General features: G+C 40.5%; 1 protein-coding gene across 2 annotated transcripts in view; it reads left to right on the top strand.

The window, feature by feature from the left end:
• The window catches only part of ADAMTS3 (ADAM metallopeptidase with thrombospondin type 1 motif 3), a 3,677,303-nt gene that overhangs the window by 2,259,686 nt on the left and 1,394,002 nt on the right, over positions 1–23,615 (top strand). For both annotated transcript variants that reach the window (XM_044061162.1, XM_044061161.1), the window contains one exon: positions 12,924–13,087. In XM_044061162.1, the coding sequence (XP_043917097.1) occupies positions 12,924–13,087 (164 nt within the window). The remainder of the gene's footprint in view (positions 1–12,923; positions 13,088–23,615) is intronic.

Below are 23,615 nucleotides of genomic sequence, written 5' to 3'. Positions count from 1 at the left end.
CTGACTGGAGAAGGTGATCCTGAGTGCCCTTGATATGACAGCAGTCCTGGCTTCAGCTAACTGTAACCTTGTCCTTGTTCTGCCTAGGAAACATAGGGTCAGTATGTCTAACAAAAGAGTTTCAGTTACTAGAATGTTTATAGAAACTGATGTATTCTTATTAGACACTGGGGTGCTATGTTGTTTGGTGACCTGCTGATGAAGAGATGCATATAGAAGATGTATTAGAAGAGTTTCATTGCTGCCTACTGTTAAGAGTTCTAAGAGACATTAGTAATTATGTTTATAGCTTCAGTCAATGACCATTTACTGTTGTCAGTATGAGGATATTGCATTTGTGTGGGTGGGGTAAAACAGTGTAATGCTCACTGTATGCATTACATTTCAAGAGGGGTTGCCTCCAAGTCAGCTATGTGTTTGCAACTTTTGCAGATGGAATGTGTTACTTTAAGTAATAGTTCATTTTCACTGAGCATGAAGCAGTTCTTACACTCTTTTAGGATGCCAAGGATGCTAGAAAGTTTGCAATAGAAGGGAAGGGAATTTTCTGTCATTCCACGCTGTTCAATGCTATTACATTTTTATAGGAATGTGGGGGCAATGAAAGTAAGAAAAATAATAGGTCACACCAGATATGAAGGAAAAAACAAAGTGTTGCTAGTGCAGATAGCAAAACTCTGCACAGGTCCTGACAACAACATGCAGCCCAGAGCAAACTAGAGACAATCTACAATCCAATAAAGGAAGAAGTATATTTACAGTAAAGACTCAGGGAAAACTGTTTACACACAGGCCGAAGCAGACAAGCACAGCTCTATAAAGTCTGCCTTAGAGACAATAGGAGGGCTCACTTTATTACTTCTCAAGCTGAAACAGACAAGCACAGCTTTCTAGAGTATTTCTTAAAAGACAGCAAGTGGGCCCAGCAGACCTAATTATACAGCAAACAGTAAAACATAAAAGACCAATGGAAAGCAACTATGCTTCCAATTAATTAGTGCCTGGCTACATAAAAATAGCTGCAGTACAAACAGCACCAGTTACTGTACTCTCACTACCAGAATCACTGGTGTCTTAAGATGGCTTCCACACTAGTCCAAAATGACCAGATTGTAAACTGTGAAAACAGTGATTTAAATAGACAAAACAGATTTAAGCCACCAAAAATAACAATTTTAATGAAGTGGAAAAATAAAAATGAAAAGAAAAAAAACATAACCTACTTATTTCTGGTGTAACAAACTATTTTCCACCTTCTTAGGCTGAAGCAAACATGCACAGCTCTATAGGCTATTACTAGGCTAATGACAACTAGGGCCTTTGCAAGCATAGCTGCACACCCCAAAGTGGTTGAGTCCTGAGTATCATGGGCATCTATACGGGGGAGGAGGTTATGTTAGTACGGAGGTGACTAAGGATTTGTAACAAGAGGTATAAGGCTAACTCTACACTTGGACGCCACACTTACATCCTTCAGATACCTATCTTTGGCTTTGTTTTAATGGAACTGCACTAGTGAACACCACAAATTCAAGCAGTTGTGTCTTCGCTTTTCTCCTTTAGAAACCTCAGAATTTCCTTGTGGGGCAGTTTCTATGAGGCTAAAGGTGCAAGGTCTGTGGAATCTTCAAACAGACCAAAACATATTATTTTGAAAAAGATATGGGCTATGACCATAATTGTTGACTTCCTTTCAAAGCAATTTATTCCTACTTTTTCCATTCCTTTGCAGGACAATTTTCCTTATGCATTTCTAACCATTTTGATGATATCCAGGGTAATTCCGCGGATTTAGAAGGACTTTACAAAAATATTTTTGGTAACCCCCTATAGATCAGTATGTGTGTGCTGTGTCTTTAAGAAACCTGTTAAAGACTGTACGTGCCATTTTGTGACAGCAGCCAGAGAGTGAGCATACATGATCGCAGTTGTTAGTTTGTATATAAGTTACGTTAAAGACGTTAAACCTCATTAGTGATGTGTTTTTATAAAATAAAGCTGCTTGAACAGAACCCAGGAAGACTCTTGTATTGTGTCGAAAGTAGGAGAGTGATATGGTGTCAGAATTGGGATCACGGAGAATAATATTCAGAGCCATGAGGTGCAGATGACGATAGTGAAGGTAAAACTAAGGGAAACAAGGAGGAAAAGCACCAGAAAAGAATCAATGTTTCTTTTGTAAAAAAAAAAGACAAAAAGGGCATTACAAGGGCACAAACTTCATTATTAAGCAAGCGGAAGGCACAAAAGGTTTATTAACAAAGGGAAATGTTTAAAGGTATTTGAAGAAATGATTAACAGTAAAGCAAAACGAGTGTGTTTAAGGCAAAGCAGGTATCTTTAGAGTAAAACAAGCACAAGGAAAGCATAATGGGCACAAAAGGGCTTAAACGAGCCAAACAAATATAATAGGGGAAAAAGGGCACATTAAGCAAAAATAAACCAAGGCAACTGCATGTGTTTTGGCAAAGTGCTGTATTTTGGCATAACTATGACTTCATACTGTATCAAGGGCATAACTAAAGTTATTTGAAGTATCTCAAAGTGTGTAAAAGTGCTTACAGTGTGTGCTTATTACTGTGCATGTATTTCAAAGAGTTTATTGTGTGCAAAGTGCAACTATTTCTTGAAATACAGTCAAAGTATAGCCATTTCAAAAGTTTCTTCTGCTGGGTGTGTCTATTCGCAAAGTGCCACCATTATAGAGTGTTTCATGCACTGTAAAGAGTTGCCTAGCAAGGTACTGCCATTTTGGGGAAATTTCAGTGTGCTGTGTACAGTTTATTCGCAAAGTGCAATTACTTCGAAGTGTTATTGGCTTTGGGCTTTGCTTTCCCAATTCATTTGCATCGTGAGTTTGTTTGAGATGTTTCTTAAAATGTTGCTAAATGACTTTAGCAAAACAATATTTCAAGAGTATTACAGCGCCCGAGAGACTTATTTCACAGAGTTCAATTATTCAATGGTACTAAGAGTTGGTCTAATAGCATAATTTCGAGAAGCACAACGGCACTGGACAGAGTTACATATACTAGCATAAATTTCTGGAATGTGTGTATGTTTGTGCTTATTTGCAAAACCCTTTGCTGGTATGTGTTAATATGACAAATGGATTTCAAAAGCCCTTGCCTCTTGTATTTGATCAGAATATTGCAGAGAATTGTTGAATATTTGAGCAGGAGTACGATATTTTTATGCAAGCAGCTTATACAGATAGAGATGCATGCACCAGGGCATTCATTTTGCTAAACCTAGCTGGGTCAGAGGCTATAGAAAGAGAGAGAGAGTTCATTTGTGCATGCACCAGCAGCATATGAGGTTGAAGGTGAAAATCGTCCTATTGTTTTACAAGCTGAGTCAAGGGAAGACCCTGAGTGTTTGAAGCGTAAGTTCAGAGAGATGTGTAGCCTCCTGACAAATATTACATTAGAGATGCATTTGTTTTACATGACAGATCAGAAACCAGGGGAAACTTTTGCAGCTTGGTGACTAAAAAGATGAGTTGATAAAGGACAAGCTTGTGTGTGGTGGTAATAATGCTGCTGTGGGAAAGATTTTGCTTCATGGCAGTGATTTAATGTTGAGCAAAGCCACAGAGATTTGTCAAATCCATGAGGTGACAGAGAAACACACAGGTATGCTTGCGAGTGATAAGAGCATGGTTTCAGCAGGCTCCAGAGCAAATGTAGATAGCACGCAACACATGGCAAACCAGAAGTAGGCCTAAGCACATGACAGCTACATTTCCTACGGGGTTTCCTGGGAAGAGTCGTAGCTTTCCAGCAAGTTCTAAGAAAGGAGCATACCTCTCAACTGTACAGATTTTCACAGAATGTTCAGATTTTTCCCTCATTTTTGGTCTGCTTTTCATAAAATTGTTGTTTTATGCAAATGTGCGGCAAATCATTAAAGACTGAAGTTAGAAAATATTGACAGACATTTTAGTTTCAGACTTCATACCCTTCAGAAAATTAATGCTTAGAATTCAAATGGATTTCAAAAGATTGATAATCACCAAGAGAATTTCAGCATATTTTACTAAATTAAAAGAGTTTAAGCCATGGTTAGATTTGGAAATAAAATATTTCTTGGATACAAACTATACTAGTGACATAAATATAGTTATTTTATGGGATTCTCTAAAGACATATCTTATGGCAAAATTATTTCTTGGTGTAATAATAAAGCGAAGGAATGGGAATCTGAGCTAACTAACATTCAAAAACAATTCATAGAAACTGACCTAAAGGTTTTAGAAGACCCCGTTGTAAAAAAAAAAAAGGAGATTGAAAAATTAAATAAAAAATATAATGATATCTTATTGCATAAAACCAATTTGGCCTTAGAAAAATAAAAATTAAATTCTTATTCAATCACTCCCAAATATATGCATAATTTAGCTATGAGATTAAAAAGATCTTCCAATGCTGATGTTTTCAATGACAAGTTGGGCAAACTTTCAGTTGTGTATTCCGTGAAGTTAGACCAGTGAGAACAGTTCTGGTAGCTATGCAGGATAAAGTTAAGGCTCAGGTGGATAAAATACTGCAGCAATATGTGATTTGTCCAGTCACAGAACCAACTGAATGGGTGTCATCCATGGTAGCTGTTCACAAAAAAAGGCTCAAATGAAATCAGAGTATGTATTGATCCAAGAGATTTGAGCAAAGCATTGAAGAGACCTTATTATCCAATGTGTACAGTCAAAGAGGTCACAACCCTTATACTGAATGCCACTGTATTTTCTGTCTTGTAAGCAAAGAGTTCATTTTTGCAAGTGACGCTTGATCGCAAATCCTCATTTCTAACTAATTTTGGTACTCTGTTTGGCAGATACAAATTCCTAAGGATGCCATTTGGAATAAATTTTACAAGTGAAATCTTTCTACGTGCAATGGAGAAAATTTTTTCAGGTTACCCTTGTGCCATAATAGTAGATGATATGTTGGCTGGAGGCAATGGTGAAGTAGAGCATGACAGAAACCTAAAGAAAGTTCTAGACAGAGCATGTGAAGTAAACATGAAGCTCAATCCTCTGAAGTACAAATTATTTAGACTTCCAGAAGTTAAATATGTAGGTCATTTATTTACTAGTACTGGCTTGAGACCAGACCTGACCAAGCAAGCAGCTATTTTTCAGATGCCAGCACAAGACAATGCACATGCTCTACAGTGTTTCCAAGGCATGGTCAACTATTTAGGCAAGTTTATACCAGACTTCAATGAGTTGACAGCACCTTTAAGAGAGCCAATGTGCAAAAATATTGCATGGTCATGGTTAGAACAGCACCAGAAGGATTTGAAGACCTTAAGAAGAAAATTGCCACCCCATCTACATTAAGATACTATGATATGAACAAGCAGTTACTCTTTCCTGTGATGCTTCAAAATGTGTCTAGGCACAGTTATGCTTCAAGAGGGAAGACCAGTAGTCGGTGCATCTAGAACACTAACCAAAACTTGGATGCAGTATGCTCAAATTGAAAAGGAGCTTTCGGCAGTAGTATTTTCATGTTCCAAGTATCATGATTATATTTAAGGTTGAGCTATTCAGATTGAAACTGATCACCAGCCTCCAGCTACTGTTCTGAAGAAGCCTATGCATTCCGCTCCAGTGAGATTACAAAGAATGATGCTTAAAATGCAAAAGTACACCTTCAAAATGGTCTCTACGAAAGGCAAATTTCTCTGTCTGGCTGATATTTTATCCAGATCGCCCAGAAATACGATGGAACAGCTTGACACAGAGAATTTTGAGTTTGACGTGATGGCAGTGCATAATTTTTCTGCCACTTGGCTTGATGAGTTAAAGGATCACACAAAGACTGATCCAATTTTGCAAAAGCTCAGTCACTACATTGATGTTGAATGGCCGACAAAGCAAACTAGTGTACCACCTGAAGTGCAAAGCCATTTTCCTTACAGAGATGAATTGTTGATGGAAGATGGCATTATTTTCAAAGGTCCTAAAATTGCTGTTCCTGCTTCCATACAACAAGAATATATCCAGATTTTGCATTGTAGTCACCCAGGTTCCACATCCACTAAGAGAAGCGTGAGAGAATTAGTATTTTGGCCTTCATTACTGAAAGACATTGATAAAGTACTTTCTTCTTGCTCAGTATGCAATAGTACTAGACTGCATTTACAGAGAGAACCACTTCAGCTAAAGTCCACTTCCTGAACTACCTTGATCCACAGTAGTCACTGATATCTCACTAATAATGGGCGATTTCAACTACCCCACTATTAACTGGGAAAACTACTCGTGTACCAACTCTTTTGCTCAACGTTTTCTGGAATTCATAGGTTCATAGGTTTATACTAGGCTATCTGCCCTAGGGCATTTATAAGCCTAGCCCAAAGTTATGTGGCTTTCACCACCCCTTAAGTTTGAAAGGTACTGTGCCCATTAGTTTACCGTGCCTCTGTCCAGCAGTGACACTGAGGTGATCCCCGGGGTAAACCTACGATCTCCCATCCATTGATGAAGATTTCTCTTGAACAGGGCCAGCGAGGTGCTCTGCCTCATGTACCGGGATTTTGTTCCACAGCATAGGGAGTCTCTGGGTGATGAATCTGTCCCTCCAGCACGTCCTATTTATAACTATGTTAAGGTTTCAGTCTCTTCCTCTTGTATTTCTTATGGATTTAGATTTTTTGAGGTGGAGCATGTCCATCAATTCCGGGTTAGACATGGCCTTGTATGTTAGGCACAGGTCACCTCTGAGCAGACAGTATGCGACTGAATAGAGCTGGAGTTCCTTCAGTCAGGCAGCATAAGACATATTTTTGAGACCCTTTATCCTTTTGGTGAGGAACTTTTGGGGCCTTTCCAATTGCTGCAGGTGTCAGGTAAGATACATTCCGAATGGGGCATTGTACTCAATTATTGGTCTGATGAGTGATGAGTACAGGGGAACAATGACCTCCCTTGATCTAGATGTGAATCCCTTCATGATCAGGTGGGCAATGTAGAAGGTTTTCCTAACTACCTTGGCAACGTGAGTGTCAAATGAAAGGTTACTGTCAACCAGGGTCCCCAGATCCCTGATAACCTCTTCTGTTCTTAGTGGATTGCCACCTATATGGTAGCTAGGGGTAACCTTGTTTTTCCCAAAGGGTATGACTATGCATTTTTTGGCGTTTAACTTTAGGCCATAGCTTTGGCACCAGTTATCCGTTTCAATGAGACCCTTCTGGAGGATATCTGTGTCTGATGTGTTTTCAACTATGGCGCCCAATTTGCAGTCATCTGCAAACTTTGTCAGCCATAATCCTCCTGTGTTTGCCTGTACTTCTGAAAAGTAGATGCCGAACAAGAGGGGGCCCAGGACTTAACCTTGTGGGACACCACTTGTGACCGGCTTGGAGTCTGACATGGCGCCACCACTCTGACCATGTGGGTTCTGTCACTTAGCCAGTTTGCAACCCATCTTGTGACGTATGGGTTTACATTTAAGTTGACCCTGTGGGTTCTGTCACTTAGCCAGTATGCAACCCATCTTGTGACGTATGGGTTTACATTTAAGTTGGTGAGTTTTTCTATGATACCCGAGTGGGGTATTGTGTCGAAAGCTTTTGCAAGGTCAAGGTAAGCTGTGTGGACTGCCCTGCCCTCATCAATCTCCTTGGTGACTGTTTCAAAAAAATCAACCAAGTTTAAAAGGCATGATCTGCCCTTGACAAAGCCAAACTGGGTTGGATCCAATGTCTGTAAGTCCCCTATGTCTTTATTTATGAGTTCTGTTATGATCCTCTCCATAGCTTTGCAGACTAGGCTTGTCAAGCTGATGGGGCGGTAATTTCCAGGGTCAGTGGAGGCACCGCCTTTGTGAAGTGGGACCACAGTTGCCGTACGCCACTCCTTGGGTAAGTATCCTGAGGTGAGGCTAAGATTAAACAGCTGCCCTAACAGCGGGTTTAATTCCTCATTGAGTTCGTGGAGCACACAACCGGGGACACCATCTGGTCCCATAGATGCTGTGTTTTTTGCCTTGGAGAGAGCAGTTTTCACCTGAGCATTTGAGATGTGTGGGAGGCTACAATCCGCTGGGATAGATATCTCTCCTTTTGGGGGGGAGAATTTGCACTGAACCTGTCAGCCAGTATGTTGGCAATGTCTGTTGGTTCAGTGATTTTTACATCATTTTGAACTAATTCTGAGCATATCTGGGAGTTTCTTCCTAGGTTTCTAACATAGCTAAAAAAGGCCTTATGATTGTCTTTTGAGTCCTTAGCGACTTTTCTTTCAAAATTTTCCTTGGATGATTTTATGATCGATCGTAGTTTTTTACTTATAGTGATCAAGGGTGATTTCCCTTTTAAGGATTTTGCTCTATCTTGTAGTAGCTTTCTCCTTTTATTGTAGAGCTTGTTAATGGCTGGGGTCCACCAGACTGGGTGCTTGCCTTTGGTGCAGAGTCTTTGTTTTGTTTGGGATTGCCTGATCCATGCAGTCCTGGAGGTGCTGATAGAAGGCATTTGTAAGTGATTCATCTGTTTGGGTAATGGTTTCCGCTGGCTCGGGGGCCTTAAAGGAAACCTCACCAGTCTTAAGAAGTGTGAAGTTGGCTTTTGAGAAGATTTTCACTGTGGTCTTTTTTATCTGGGGTGGGGGCGGGATGTGGACTTCCAGTGAGATTAGTCTATGATCTGATCTCACCAGTGAGGGGTACACCTCTGGTGCTAAACATTGTGTCCCCATGTTCGTGATGATGAGATCTAGTATGTTTTCTCCTCTTGTGGGGATGGTGACTAGTTGTTCCATGCCATTTGAGTTTATGAACTCTAGGAACCTTTGGGCTAGAGTGTTGGGGCTTGAGTAATGATCCCAGTCTATATTCGGGTAGTTAAATAAATAAATTCCATAAATAGCTATTCATAAATTCCAATGCCTTGGATCAAATTATTCACACCCCCACCAGGGGCAGCAGTATCCTAGACCTGGTCATTACCAACATGGGCAACCAGTGTTCCACACCAGAGGTCAATTCCTCGTTGGTCACATCCAACTACAAGCTAATCACCCTATATATCCACATCCCTCCCCCACCCCCAATTTGGGAAACCATCATAAAAGACTTCTCCAAAGCCAAATTCACACTTCTTAAGACAGATGTGGCAAACCTCATGACACCCATGCAGATGGACAGTACAGGTATGACTGCTGAATCCTACACAAATGCACTTTATAAGCACTTACACGAGTGCATGGATCATGCTAACCCTAATAGAGCCAAGATGCTATCATCCAAAAAAAAAGAAGCCAATCTGGTGGTCCTCTGCCATAAACAAACTCTACAACAGAAGAAAGAAACTGTTGCAAAAAAGAGTAAAATCCCATGACTGGAGAAACTCCCTGGTCAACCTCAGTAAGAAGCCGAGATCCCTCATAAAATCCTCCAAAGCTAGTTACGAAAACAAAATTGCCACTGACTCTAAAGACAACCACAAAGCATTCTATAGCTATGTCAAGAATCTCAATGGCAACACTCAGATCTGCTCTGAGTTACAACACAATGGCACTAAATATACAGAACCAGCTGATATTGCCAACATCCTGGCAGATAGGTTCAGTACTAACTTTACCCCCCTCTCACCCCCTAGAGGGCCCATCTCTATACCGGAAGAATGCAAAGTTCCGGTAATCACGGCTGCACAGGTAAAACACACTCTCCAAAGCCAAGAACACAGCATCCATGGGACCTGATAATATCCCAGGCTGCGTTCTACATGAACTACAGAATGAACTGGCACCCTACCTAAGTACCATGTTCAAACATAGCCTCACCTCAGGCTTTGTGCCCACTGAATGGTGCACTGCGATGGTTATCCCACCCCACAAAGGTGGAGCCACGACGGACCCCGGGAACTACTGCCCCATTAGCCTGAAGAGCCTGGTCTGCAAGGTCATGGAACATATCATCATGGAACTCATAAATAAAGACATTGGTAATCTCCAGACTCTGGACCCTACCCAGTTTGGGTTTGTACAAGGCAGATCATGTCTCCTAAACCTGATTGACTTCTTTGAAGCAGTCACCAAAGCCATAGATGAGGGTAAGGTGGTTCACACAGCTTATCTAGATTTCACCAAGGCTTTCAACACCATTCCCCACTCTGGAATTATAGATAAGCTTACTAAACTAGGTATAAATCCCTATGTCACAAGATGGGTTGCCAACTGGCTCACGGAAAGAACCCACACTGTGAAAGTAGCAGACTCCAAATTCGACTTCATACCAGTGACAAGTGAAGTACCACAGGGTTCAGTCCTGGGTTCCTCTCCTGTTTGGTATCTATTTCTCTGAAGTACAGGCTAACACAGAAGTTCTTTGTCTAACAAAGTTTGCAGATGACTGCAAACTAGGAACCATAATCAAAACTCCTAACGATGTCGACATACTACAAAAGGGTCTCACTGAGACAGATGCCTGGCGTCAAAGCCATGGCCTAAAGCTCAATGCCAAAAAGTGTATTGTCATCCCCTTTGGTAAAAAAACTGTACCCATGAACTACCACATACGTGGTAGTCTACTTAATGCCAAAAGTGTGATAAGAGACCTTGAGATACAGGTGGACAGTAGTCTCTCCTTTGATAATCACATTGCCACAGTGGTCAGAAAATCCTTCTACGTGCCTCACCTCATCACAAAAGGTTTCTCATCCAGAAAAAAAGAGGTCATTGTTCCACTCTACTCATCACTCATTAGACCCATTATAGAGTACAATGCCCCTTTTGATATGTACCTCACAAGACATCTACAACAACTGGAAAGGCCACAGAAATACCTCACATAGAGATTACTGGCCTCAAACAGATGCCCTACACAGACCGTCTCATAAAACTCCAGCTTTACTCTGTCACATATCACCTACTCAGAGGCGATCTCTGCCTAACAGTCAAAGCTATGTCAAACCCAGAGCTGTTGGACATGCTCCACTTAAAGAAATCCCAATCCCTCCGAGCTACATGCTCTTGGGACCTAAACCTTGTCACCACAATAAACAGAACATGCTGGAGGGATAGATTCCTATCCCAGAGACTTCCCATACTCTGGAACAAACTACCTATGTCAAACAGAGTTCCTCATTAGCACTCTTCAAGAAAAATCTTGATGATTGGATGGGAAATAAGAAATTCACCCTAGGGATCACTTCTGTGGCTCTGCTTGACAGGGGCACAGAAAAATTATTTTCTTCGGTGGCGAAAGCCAGGCTACCTTTTTGGCTAGGCTTATATAGGCCCTAGGGCTAATAGCCGAGTACCTACCTATGAACCTATTTAGCAGCTTTCATATAGATTTTTGTTTTCCTCAGTGTTTGCATGAGTCTAAGCAATTTACCAGAGAAGACTTTGGTGAAGGTATAGTACTGTTTTTTACCCAGTTATCAAATACAGCTTTCACTTTCAAGCTAACAGTTTGGCTTCTGTATGCAAGTGAACATCAAAAGAAACAGGCAAATGCAGTTGACTGCAATAAATAGAGTGAAGTTACCAGTGTTCTGTGTTAAAACTTTTGATATTACAGTAACCAAGACTGATGACTTTTTATCAGGTTGCTGGCTGAAATTTTTGCTTTTATTAGCCTTAGGTGTTTGGAAGTAGTTCCAGCTGTGGGTTTGTTCTGCTATAAGGACATGGTTGTGGCTGGTATCAACTCATCAGAATTTAATACTTTTGGTCCATTTTAAAAGGCAGAATACTCTACCTCTCATCAAGTTGTCATTATGTTGTCGTTATGAAGTAGTGGCTTGATGGTGTACTTTGTGACTGGGATAAGTGACTATGAACATAAAAGGATAAAGCCCCGACTACAATCCTGGTCATGAAAGAGCTGGTACAGGGAACAGTGAGGAGTGATTAGTAGGCAATATCTGCTTACTTCTCTCAGAGGAGATGTTAAGGGTGCGCATGTCCAGGATACACTTTTCATAGTAGAATCCTCAATGAAGACCAGAGACCTCATACCTTCCTACACATTTGCTGCAGGAACGACAGTGGCTTAAAACAACAATCACCCCATTCCACTAACAGATGGTGACAGCACTCCTGTTGCTCATTGTTCACCCCTTACTAAAATAAATGGGCAGTAGAGCAACTGAGGCATTTGGTATTATATTATGAATGCTTTGGTTATGATTGAAGGATCAGAGGAGCCAAAAACACAAGTCAATAAATTTAAACCTTGCAAAACTTTGAAAGATCTTGGCATTGTGTGAAACTCTGTGTATGGACTAAAGTCCTTTCTTAGTCTGTTTAAAACTTGCATTTTTTGATCTGGCAGTTAATAATAAGGACCTTAGTAATGTTTTGTAGCATTAATCTGAATATTAACTATAATGCAGTTTTGCTGACTCTCGTTATGAATTATTGACATGAGTTCCATGTTGGCTTAAGCTAAGTATGTTAACTGCTTTCTTAAGAAGTTCAGTCAGAATCCAGTTCCCAATTGGGACTATAAGATACTGAAAATTCAGATACATGTTCATTTGTGGGAATTTTAAAACTCTCTTTCTGTGTGGAGAGCTTTGTCCTCTCCTTGTCAAAGGAATTGTGCACAGTGTATGTCTGCTAATTGTGATCATCTTCAGGGTTACTGTTCCCTGTTGTAGAGAGAAATATCATTTTGCTACAAACTGATCTTGAAGAATTTAAATGCCCTTTACTGTGATTCTTCTGAAACGTTCAAAACTAATCCACTTACTCTCCTTATTTTGCTCCTAGATAAGTGTGGACAAATTAGTCATATACCATAATATTAATAATCAGTCATAAAATATCCATTATATTTCTTCAGATGACACATTGTGCTTATAATGTACTCCACAAATGGTTGAAGCATAAGAAAGGGAATTTTTATAGAATTGTGTTGAAAATAACAAAAGCATTCATTTCTTTCCATACCATTTTCTTATAGCAATCAAGAGTCAAGCTACAGGACATTATATATTGAATGGAAAAGGAGAAGAAATCAAGTCTAGGACCTTCATTGACCTTGGTCTGGTGTGGGATTACAGCATTGAGGATGACATCGAAAGTGTGCATACTGACGGCCCATTGCATGATGCTGCTGCTGTTCTGGTATGTATATAAGCATCCTTCAGCTGCTGCACAGTAAACTAGATATTATACAAAGGTATGTATAAAAGCAGGAGGAGAAGCAATACTATTCACAAGGATCTAATCTCAAAGTAGACTCAAGAACTTTGGTCTGGTTAAACGGCTTACTCAAACTCACAGAGTATGCAGGTGAAGACTGTTGGAATCAGACTCTCTTAGAGCATGAAGCTCATTCACAGATCTTAATGAACACACACTCAGTCCAGGGGTCTGTGTTTCCCTGTCTCTCTCTTTCTCCATGCCCCCAGCAAGACTCCCCACCGGCACAGCTATAGAATTGAGTCCTCAGCCAAGTGTCCAAGCCAAGTTCCCCACCACTTTCTGTGTGAAACCAGTGCTCTATGTCCTTGCTACAAGCAGCTGACGCACATACTTTTTGAGGTTTGCTTTTCTTAGACACACACACACACACACACACACACACACACACACACATACACCTGGAAAAAGGTGGCACAGAGTTACTAGCTATGTCTCTCTGCCCAGACTATAAGGTAGTTACTGCCACCAGGACACTCCAAAGCCAGCTACTCTAAGGCTCTTACAAAGGTACCCAATTATACTGGGTGAAATTAATATTAATACAAATGGTAGTGTTTGACAATGCAGCAAGGCTTTTAGGAGTGGCCACAGTGTCGCCAAATAGATATAACTACTCTCAAAGGTTTATATATATTTATTAATAAATAATAAAAGAACATGAAAATACTGAATATCTATTTACAATAAATACCAGAGTTTCAATCACAGGAAATATTAAAGTAGCACAGATGAATAGCGTCACAAAGATACAGAAAAACTGTACTTAACTAATTTCACTATATTTTCCCGACTAATCCAAAGAATTAATATTCTCTGGTTACTTACTAAAGCAAGGCAAGATGAAGTAGGTGAGTGGTCCTTCTTTCTTTATCAGGTTTTGCCTCATCTAGTATTACAACATCATTTCAGTCCTGGAGTACAGAATGACATCACATACATCTGGTCATCTGACTTCTGGTTCCTATACTGTAGATCTGTGTGTGTGTGTGTGTGTGTGTGTGTGTGTGTGTGTGTGTGTGTGTGTGTGTGTGTGTACACCTTTAAGAGCCATCCCAGTCCATGGGCACATGCATATAAGTACTGAGCACATGCAAACTGCAAACAACAGTGCCATTTTGAGTGAGCAACCAGAGTGAAAACATGTATGTGTGTAGCGCCCAGTCAGTTAGTTAGCTCATGTAAGTTTAATGTTCCAGTCATCCATCCTGATGTGTTTGCGTGTAATAAACTACTTAATTGAACAACCTGCCTCATCGTCTTATTTGAATATACAAGATGAGAGACATGGTATCAGAATGGGATCCAAAGTGAAACTTCTTCAAGACCATGAGGCATGTAGCCACAATGGGAGGAATATACAGAAGTGAATCATCTGAGGCTCAAACGAGTCACAAACAGGTCAGCAAGACAAATCCAGGTACTAAAACTCATTTAAATGTTTTTTTTTTTACTTAAATATAAAAAGAAGCATTCATAACATTCAAAATGACTTTTTAATTAAACAAAATGTTCAAAACTATGATATATTCATAAAAGTACTCAAAATGCTTACAAAGGTGCTTGAAATAACTTCCAAGTTGCATAAAATGTATAAAAAGGGAAAATCTTTGTATTTTTTCAATATGTGCTTCTTTTTCATATTAACTAAAGCTATTCAAGATATCCGAGGTGCAAAGTATTCACAAGTGTACGCAATATTACAGTACAGTTGTTTTACAAAGTACGGTAATTTCAAAGAGACTGCTGTGCAGTGAATATTTTTTTACTCCCTGGTATGTGTGTACATTTATACATAATTACAAAAGCATTTTTTGGGCATGGCAGAAGGATTTTGCAGACCTGGTCCACTTGTATTTGATAATAATGTTGCTGAAAACTGGAGAGTGTTTGAGCAAGAGTAGGATATTTTCATACAAGCTGCTTTTTCTGACAAAGAGACATGTACAGAGGCCTTTTATACTGCTTAATTTAGATGGTTCAGAAGCCGTTGAAAGGAAATGTTCATTTATGTATGCCTGAGCTGTGTATGCAGGGGAGAGGGTAGATCATTGAAACGCAGGAAGACTCTGAGTGCTTAAAATGTAAATTTAGAGAAATGTGTATGTAACCCCCAAATGAATATTACAATTTATAGGCAAATATTTTACACAAGAGATCAAAAGTCTAGTGAAACATTTGCAGCATATATAACTGACTTGAGAAACAAGGCAAAACTCTGAAGAATTACTGATTTAAGAGATGAGTAGATGAAAGACAAGCTTGTGTGTGGTATTAAAGATGATGCAGTGAGAAAGATGTTGCTTCAAGACAGTGATTTAACTTTAAATAAGGCCATAGAGATTTGTCAGATATATGAGTTTACAGAAAAGCGCACAAGTATGCTTACAAGTGAGAAAAGCATGCTTGCAGTGCCTTCCAGTGCTAATGTTGAGAGTAGGCAGCACAAGGATAAAAGATACAGGCCTACGGGCACGGCCACAACCTGGGCCTCCCTAGCAAAATCCAGAGCAGTTTTAGTAAAACACAAGGCACACTCGGTAAGGCAGAGGGGTGAGTCAGCAAAACCTGTGAGAGGCATCATAGTTAGCTGTTATAATTGTGAAGGTAGCCATGAGCCTAAACAAGAGAAGTTCTTAGCTTTTGGTCAGCAGTGCCACCCATGTAAAAAGTGGAATCATTTCAAAAGGCACTGTAAACCAAAAGGGGCATATTATTTTATTAAAAGAGAGCATTTAAAGAGGCGAGTTGATGAACTAGAAAGTTGTAACCCTACTTTTTATGTTGATGGTGTGATGGTGTGTCAGCACTTGGTGAAACAGTCAATGCATTAGATTTGTGGGCAAAGAATAAAACATTTTGTAGTGTTCTGATTAATGGGAGACCTGTGTAGCTCAAAGTTGATAGTGGTTCAAAGTGCAAAGTTATGTCAACAGAAATGTTTCCCAAAGTAAAAGCCAGTGAGAAGTTTGATCTGGCAAACGTGTACAAAGCTTGTTGCATCTGATGGTGAAAAAATCCAAACCAGAGGCTCTGTAGTACTTTCATGTTACTCTGCTGGGAATAGGTTGCGGTTTTACATAGTTAAGGCGTCCATGCAGTCATTGTTAGGCCTCAGACACAGTTTGAACATGGGGCTGCTTCTTCAACAACAGGTACAAATATGACTCTGTCATTGTGCATGTGGGTGTGAATGACCTGACATATAAATGCCTGGACTACATGAAAAGAGACATGGAGGAGCTCTTGGATAATGTAGCCCAGGTGGGTATGACCCCAGCTCTGTGCAGCATCCTACCATCACCCAGAATGATACCACAGTACAAGCAGAAAATTATTGATTTCAACAATTGGCTAAGTTTCTGGTGTCATTCTAAGGGGATCCAGCATCTGTCTGCCTGGGATGACATGATTGACAGACCTTGATGCTTTGCCAGAGATGACCTGCATCTGTCACCCCTGGGCTTCCGGATACTGGCCAAGCCTCTTGCAACCACTTTAGTGCCTTTTTTAGATGGTGTTCCAAAGACCAAATTACCACCGTAACAGCTACAAACAAATGCAATCTGAGGGTCATGCTGCTCAAAGCTAGAAGTCTAAATCTCAAAATACACTCACTCAAAGCACTCCTTAAAATGGAGAACATCGACATTTGTGCTGTAACAGAGACCTGGTTTAAGGCAGCAGAAAGCACCCCTGCACTACCAGGCTATAACGCATTCCACATCTTTTGGCTCCAGAACTTGGACCGAAGCTCCAAAGGCGGTGGTGTTTCCATATTCATAAAAGATGCACACACTTCCAGACTGGTAGCACAACATAACGCATCAGAGATACTTCAGGTGCAGCTAACGGTTGGGTAAGACAGCGATTCAGGTCATAGTCTGCTATAGGTCCCCAACCATGTCCCAAGATTCGCACTCCATGTTCCTAAGCACCCTGGAGAATATTAGGGTCCAACCTAACACTCTCTTACTAGGCAACTTCAGCTACCTTCTCCATTAACTGGGTGAACTACTCATGTACCAGTACACTTGCCCAGTGTTTCCTGGAGTCCACCCCCCACCCCCCGCAAAGGTAACTACCATGAAAAACTTCTCCAAAGCTAACTCTGGGCTCCTAAAAACAGAGGTGGTTAACTTCACAGCACCCATGCAAATGGAGAATAGTTGCGTGACTGCAGAATCATACAACAATACATTGTACGAACACGTACACAAATGCTTGGATCTTGCCATACCCAATAGAACCAAGACACTCTCCTCCAAAAAAAGGAAGCCAATCTGGTGGTCCCCTGCCATAAACAAACTTTACAACATAAGAAGGAAACTGATGCAGAATAAGGTGAAGTCCCATGACTGGAAAAACTCCCCTATCAGCCTCAAGAAAAAGTTGTGATCCCTCATCAAATCCTCTAAAGCTAGCTATGAAAACAAAATTGCAGCAGATAGTAAAGACAACCACAAAGCCTTCTATAGTTACGTACAAAATCCCCACAGCAATACCCAGATTTGTTCTGAGCTACTGCACAATGGTACCTCCTATACCAAGCCAACAGATATTGCCAGTATACTGGCTGACATATTCAGTGCCAGCTTTACCCCCCCCCCCCAGGACCAATCACAGTACCAATAAATTGACAGGCACCCAGTATTACTGCTGCACAGGTTAAAACAGAACTGTCCAAGTCCAAGAATACAGCTTCTATGGGACCTGACAATATCCCTGTTTGTGTTCTACATGAACTACAGAGTGAACTGGCACCTCACCTGTGTGCCCTGTTCAATCACAGCCTCACCTCAGGTTTTGTCCCTACCAAATGGCGCACTACTACAGTCAACCCTCTCCACAAAGGAGGAGCGACTACAGATGCTGGGAACTATCACCCCATTATCCTGACAAGTCAGATATGCAAAGCTGTAGAAAGCATCATCATGGACCTAATAAACAAGGATAAAGGGAATCTCCAAACACTGGATCCCACACATTTTGGTTTTGTAAAGGGTAGTTCATGCCTGCTCAACTTGGTTGACTTCTTTGAGTCAGTCACCAGAGCTGTGGATGAAGGCAAGGTGGTTCATACAGCCTACCTTGATCTGGCCAAGGCTTTTGATACCATTCATCACTCAGAAATCATAGGAAAACTCACTGAGCTTGGCATCAACCCCTATATCACTAGATGGGTAGCAAACTGGCTCACAGATAGAACCCAGAGTGTGAAAGTAGCTGACTGCAAGTCAGACAGCCAACTAGTCATGAGTGGAGTCCCACAGGGTTTGGTCCTGGGTACTCTCGTGTTTGATATCTACTTCTTCTAAGTCCAGGCCAACACAAAAGGACTCTGGCTGACAAAGTTCACAGATGATTGCAAGCTGGGAGTTGTTATTAACTCCCCCAAGTTCATATGTTGGTACTAGGCTATTGGCCGTAGGGCCTATACAAGCCTAGCCATAACAATTCCCTGGCTATTTCTTCCCACAATATTTACTTCCCTGTTGGAAGTGATGCTGACATCCTACAAAATGGCCTTACTGAGACCAACGACTGGTGTCAGAACCATGGTCTTAAGCTTAGTACCAAAAAATATGTCGTCATCCCCTTTGGGAAAAACCTGGTTCCCATGAATTACCACATTGATGGTAGTCCAGTGAATACAGAAGGCATTATAAGAGCTCTGGGAACACAGGTTGACAGCAACCTCTCTTTTGATCACCACATTGCCACTGTGGTCAGAAAGTCCTTCTAAATGGCACATCTCATTACCAAGGGTTTTACATCCAGGAAGAAAGAGGTCATTGTCTCCCTCTACTCTTCCCTCATTAGGCCAATCATTGAGTACAATGTCCCATTTAGCATTTACCTCACTAGACACCTGCAACAACTGGAGAGGGTGCAAAAGTACCTCACAAAGAGGATCCTAGGCGTTAAACACTTGTCCTGTATGGACAGACTCAAAAAACTCCAACTATTCTCTGTATCATATTACCTACTTAGAGGCGATCACTGTTTGACTTACAAAGTCATGTCTGACCCAGCTCTGTTAGAAATGCTGCATCTAAAGAAATCCCAATCCCTCTGCACCACACACTCCAGAGACCTCAACCTTATTACCACAATTAACAGAACATGCAGGAGGGACAGGTTCATAACCCAGATATGTTCATAGCCCATACTATGGAACAGACTTCCCATACATGTCAAGCAGAGCACCTCTCTGACCCTCTTCAAGTGAAATCTTGATGAGTGGATGGGAAACAGAAAATTCACCCCGGGATAACTCCAATGGCTTTACTCGACAGAGGCACTGGGAGCTAAGGTCGGGTAGCACTATGCCAGGGTAATCCTATGGCTAGGCTTGTAAAGGCCCCAGGGACATTAGCCTAGTACACACCTATGCCCCTATGAATCTATTTAACGCAGAGGTCCACCATGTAAGCACATGTAACAATGAGAATTTCGCAGAAACTATTTTTTCTGATTATGCTGATCTTTTTGAAGACAAGTTGGGCAAACTTCCAGTTGTGTACTCCATGAAGTTAGACCACAACTTCAGGGTAATCCCAGTAATCAGACTAGCACAGAAAGTTCCAAGAGCCATGCAAGGCAGAGTCAATGCTGAGCTAGACAAAATACTGCACCTAGGTGTAATTTGTCCAGTAGAAGAACCAACTGAATGGGTATCCTCCATGGTGGTAGGTCATAAGAAAAGCTCAGATGATATTAGAATATGTATTGATCCAAGAGATTTGAAAAAAGCACTAAAACCACCCATCATCCAATGTGTACAGTTGAGGAAGTTACTGCTCTTATGCCAAATGCCACTGTTTTTTTTTTTTTGTTTTTATGTCTTAGATGCAAAAAGTTCATTTTGGCTAATTGACCAAAAAATCTTCATTGCTAACCACTTTCAGTACACTATTTGGAAGGTACAGATTTTTGAGAATGCCATTTGGAATAAATTCTGCCAATGAAGTCTTTCAATGTGCAATGTAGCAATTTTTTCTGGCTATCCATGTCCTATTATGGTAGATGATATTCTTGTAGGAGGCAATGGTGAACTCAAACACAATAGAAAGCTCAGGAAAGTTCTGGAACATGCTCATGAAGTGAATCTTAAGTTGAATCCTCAGAAATGTAAGTTCAGGCTACAGGAAGTTACTTATGTGGGTCATTTGTTTCCCAGTTCAGGCTTACGACCAGATCCTTCCAAGCAAACTGCAATTCTTGAGATGCCAGCTCCAGATGAAGTGACCTCCTTGCAACGTTTTCTTGGCATAGTCAACTATTTGGGCAAGTTCATTCCAGATTTGAGTGAACTTTCAGCACCGCTAAGAGAGCTGACATGCAAAGATGTAACTTGGTCCTGGTTTGGACAACACTAGAGAGCATTTGATGTCCTGAAATAGAGAATTTCTAGTCCATCCACTTTAAGATATTATGATGTTCACAAACCTGTAACTCTTTCTTGTGATGCTTCGAAATTTGATCTTGGTGCAGTCATTATTCAAGAGGGCAGAGCAGTAGCTTATGCATCCAGAACTCTAACCCAAACCAAGATGCAATATGCTCAGATAGAGAAAGAGCTCTTAACAGTTGTGTTAACATGTTCGAAGATCCATGTTTATATTTATGGATGACCTATTCAAATTGAGACAGACCTCCAGTCTTCGGTCACTGTTTTGAAAAAGCCTATGCACACAGCTCCTCCAGGATTGCAACACATGATGCTAAAGTTGCAAAAGTACAGTTTTCACTTGGTGTACACAAAAGGCATTCTTCTTTATTTTTCTGATAGTTTATCCAGATCACCCAGAAGAAACACTGAATAGAATGAAAATGAGAAACCTGATTTTGAAGTCATGTGAGAAATTTTTCTTCCACATGTCTTGATGAGCTTAGAAATTATACAGATTCACATCCAGTTCTCCAGAACCTCAACCACTTTATCAGTTGAGGATGGCTGTCAAAGCAATCTTGTTTACCACCAGATGTGCAGTAGTATTTTCCTTACAGAGATGAAATTTTGATGGAAGATGGTATCTTCATGAAAGGTTCAAAAATGATTGTTCCACAATCGCAACAAGAGTATTTTAAAATATTGCATCATGGCCACCCAGGAACTGATTCTACCAAAAAAAGGGCTAGAGGACAAGTATTTTGGTCTTTTATGTCAGAAGACAATGAGAAAGAACTTTCAGCTTGTTCTGTTTGTAACAGTACTAAACCGCATCAGCAAAAAGAACCACTTCAAAAAAGCCAGATTCCTGAGTTACCTTGGTCGACAGTAGCTACAGATATTTTTGAATGGAATGATCAACATTACTTGGTGTTAGTAGACTCTTATTTAGATTGGTTCAAGATTGACCTACTTCCTCATCTGACATCCAATACTGTCATGATGAAGTTGAAGAGGCATTTTCCTGTCTATGGTAGTCTGCACAAAGGCAGTTCTGACAGTGGTGCACAATTTACAAGTTAGCAGTTTAAAAGATTTGCTGAAACATCCTGAATACCCACAATCGAATGGCCTGACTGAATGTGCAGTTCATAGTGTAAAACAGCTGTTGGAAAAGTCTAAATGTGACAATACTGATATTTTTCTTAATCTGCTTAATCTGAAAAACATTCCTCGTGACAATCTTCTTGGTTCACCTGCCCAGAGATTAATGTCGAGACAAACCAAAACCACACTACCAATCAATAAGAATTTGTTGGTTCCAAGTGCTAAAAACAGCAAAGCAGTAAAAGCTCAACTCCTAACAATGCATTTGTCCCAAAAGTCCTACTATGATAAAACCAGCAAGCTTCTGAATCCATTAAAAGATGGAGAAATAGTGAGGCTGCAGACAGCAAAAGGATTTGACTTGTGAAATATTTGTGTGAGGAACTGAGATTATACATCATTGAGTCACAAGGAATGGAATACAGGTTTAATCTGAAACATTTATTACCGGTATCCGAACCAGTGTTACATCATCCTGTCTGTAATAAATACTGTAATTCTCAGAGTGATTTGTCCAGTGTTCCTGTTCCAGAAAACATTTTATCGTCTGCTCCTGTTCCTGAAAGTATCCCTGAAAATCCTGAAGAAGAACATTCCCCAGTGACTGCCCCTGTTGCTAAACCCAGTTCTAATTATTACATTACGAGGTCAGGTCATATCAAGACCTAATCCTGAATATGCAGCAAACCTGGACATGATTGTTTTTGTTTGTTTTTGTTTGTGTAATCTGCATGCTCATCTAATTGTTATTTTCATTGGAGGACAGAATAGTCAAAGAGGGAGGATATAGATCAGAATGCATGTGTGTGTACCTTTAAGAGCTATTCCAGTCCATGAGCATGTGCATGCAAGTACTGAGCACATGCAAGCAAGAGTGCCATTTTGAGTGAGCAGCCAGAGTGCAAGCATGTATGTGTGTAGCAGTCAGTCAGTTTAGTTTTAATGTTCCAATCATCCATCCTGATGTATTTGTGTCTAATAAACTATTTAAATGAACACCCAGCCTCATTGTTTCATTTGAATACACAAGACGATCGACATATACTACCCCCTTTACTAGAAAATGAGCCAGAATCTCACACATATGTGTTACCATACACACACATAGAGCTTTGCTGAGTTGTGTTTTATCATCTGGAAGCCATAACACCATTTCAACACTTCCACTCTTCCAGAGTAGCAATTAGTTCACTGCTAAATAAAATACAGCATGATTTCTAATCCTTGTTTTTAAAGACATTTTGTATCTGCCTGCAATCAGAACTGTAATCTTTATGGCCTACCAGGTTAATTTCATTTCAAACTATTTTTCAAAGTTATCTGGACTAGATTAACCTCTTCTCTTCCAGTATCTTCTGTTACAATATTAATGTCAAGAGTTATAATACAGTCTGACATATAGGTTTATTTCTTTTTTCTGTCCAGCAGGACCCATGGTTAATACATTTTTAACATGAGCAGCTTTATAAGTACATTTTTAACAGAAGCACCTGTACAAATCAGTTTGATAAACAAATGACAAATAATTCTTTACAAGACTCCAGCTAGCGCTGCTGGCATGTGTTACACATCCACTACCCTACTTCTCCTGGTGTAGTTGGCAATATCTGGCATCATTGCATCTCACCCCTCTTTGAAGACTCCAGCTAGCTTTTCAAGTGAACCTAGAGAAATGTTGCCTGAAGGACATGAGCTTGACTGAGAACACATTAACCTGTACTCTGTCTTGAGACCTCATCTGCATTGGCATTGCTGACCCCACTACAGTACTGCACTGTTATATGCCTGCAACCCTAGGCTACAGCTTAATAACTTGGCATTTTACTGGCTGTCTCGATGTAGCCATAGATCCCCTTCAAACTCCTCCTGCCACCTACTGCAGATACTCAGCACAAGGACCTCCCTGGTATGGTAAGGCTTCATCCATGTTAATATGGTACAATTTGT

Source organism: Protopterus annectens, chromosome 2.part0 (genome assembly GCF_019279795.1).
Source record: "Protopterus annectens isolate FY-2018-M chromosome 2.part0, PAN1.0, whole genome shotgun sequence".
In the NCBI taxonomy this organism is placed as follows: domain Eukaryota; kingdom Metazoa; phylum Chordata; order Ceratodontiformes; family Protopteridae; genus Protopterus; species Protopterus annectens.
This window is presented reverse-complemented; position numbering and strand designations above follow the sequence as displayed.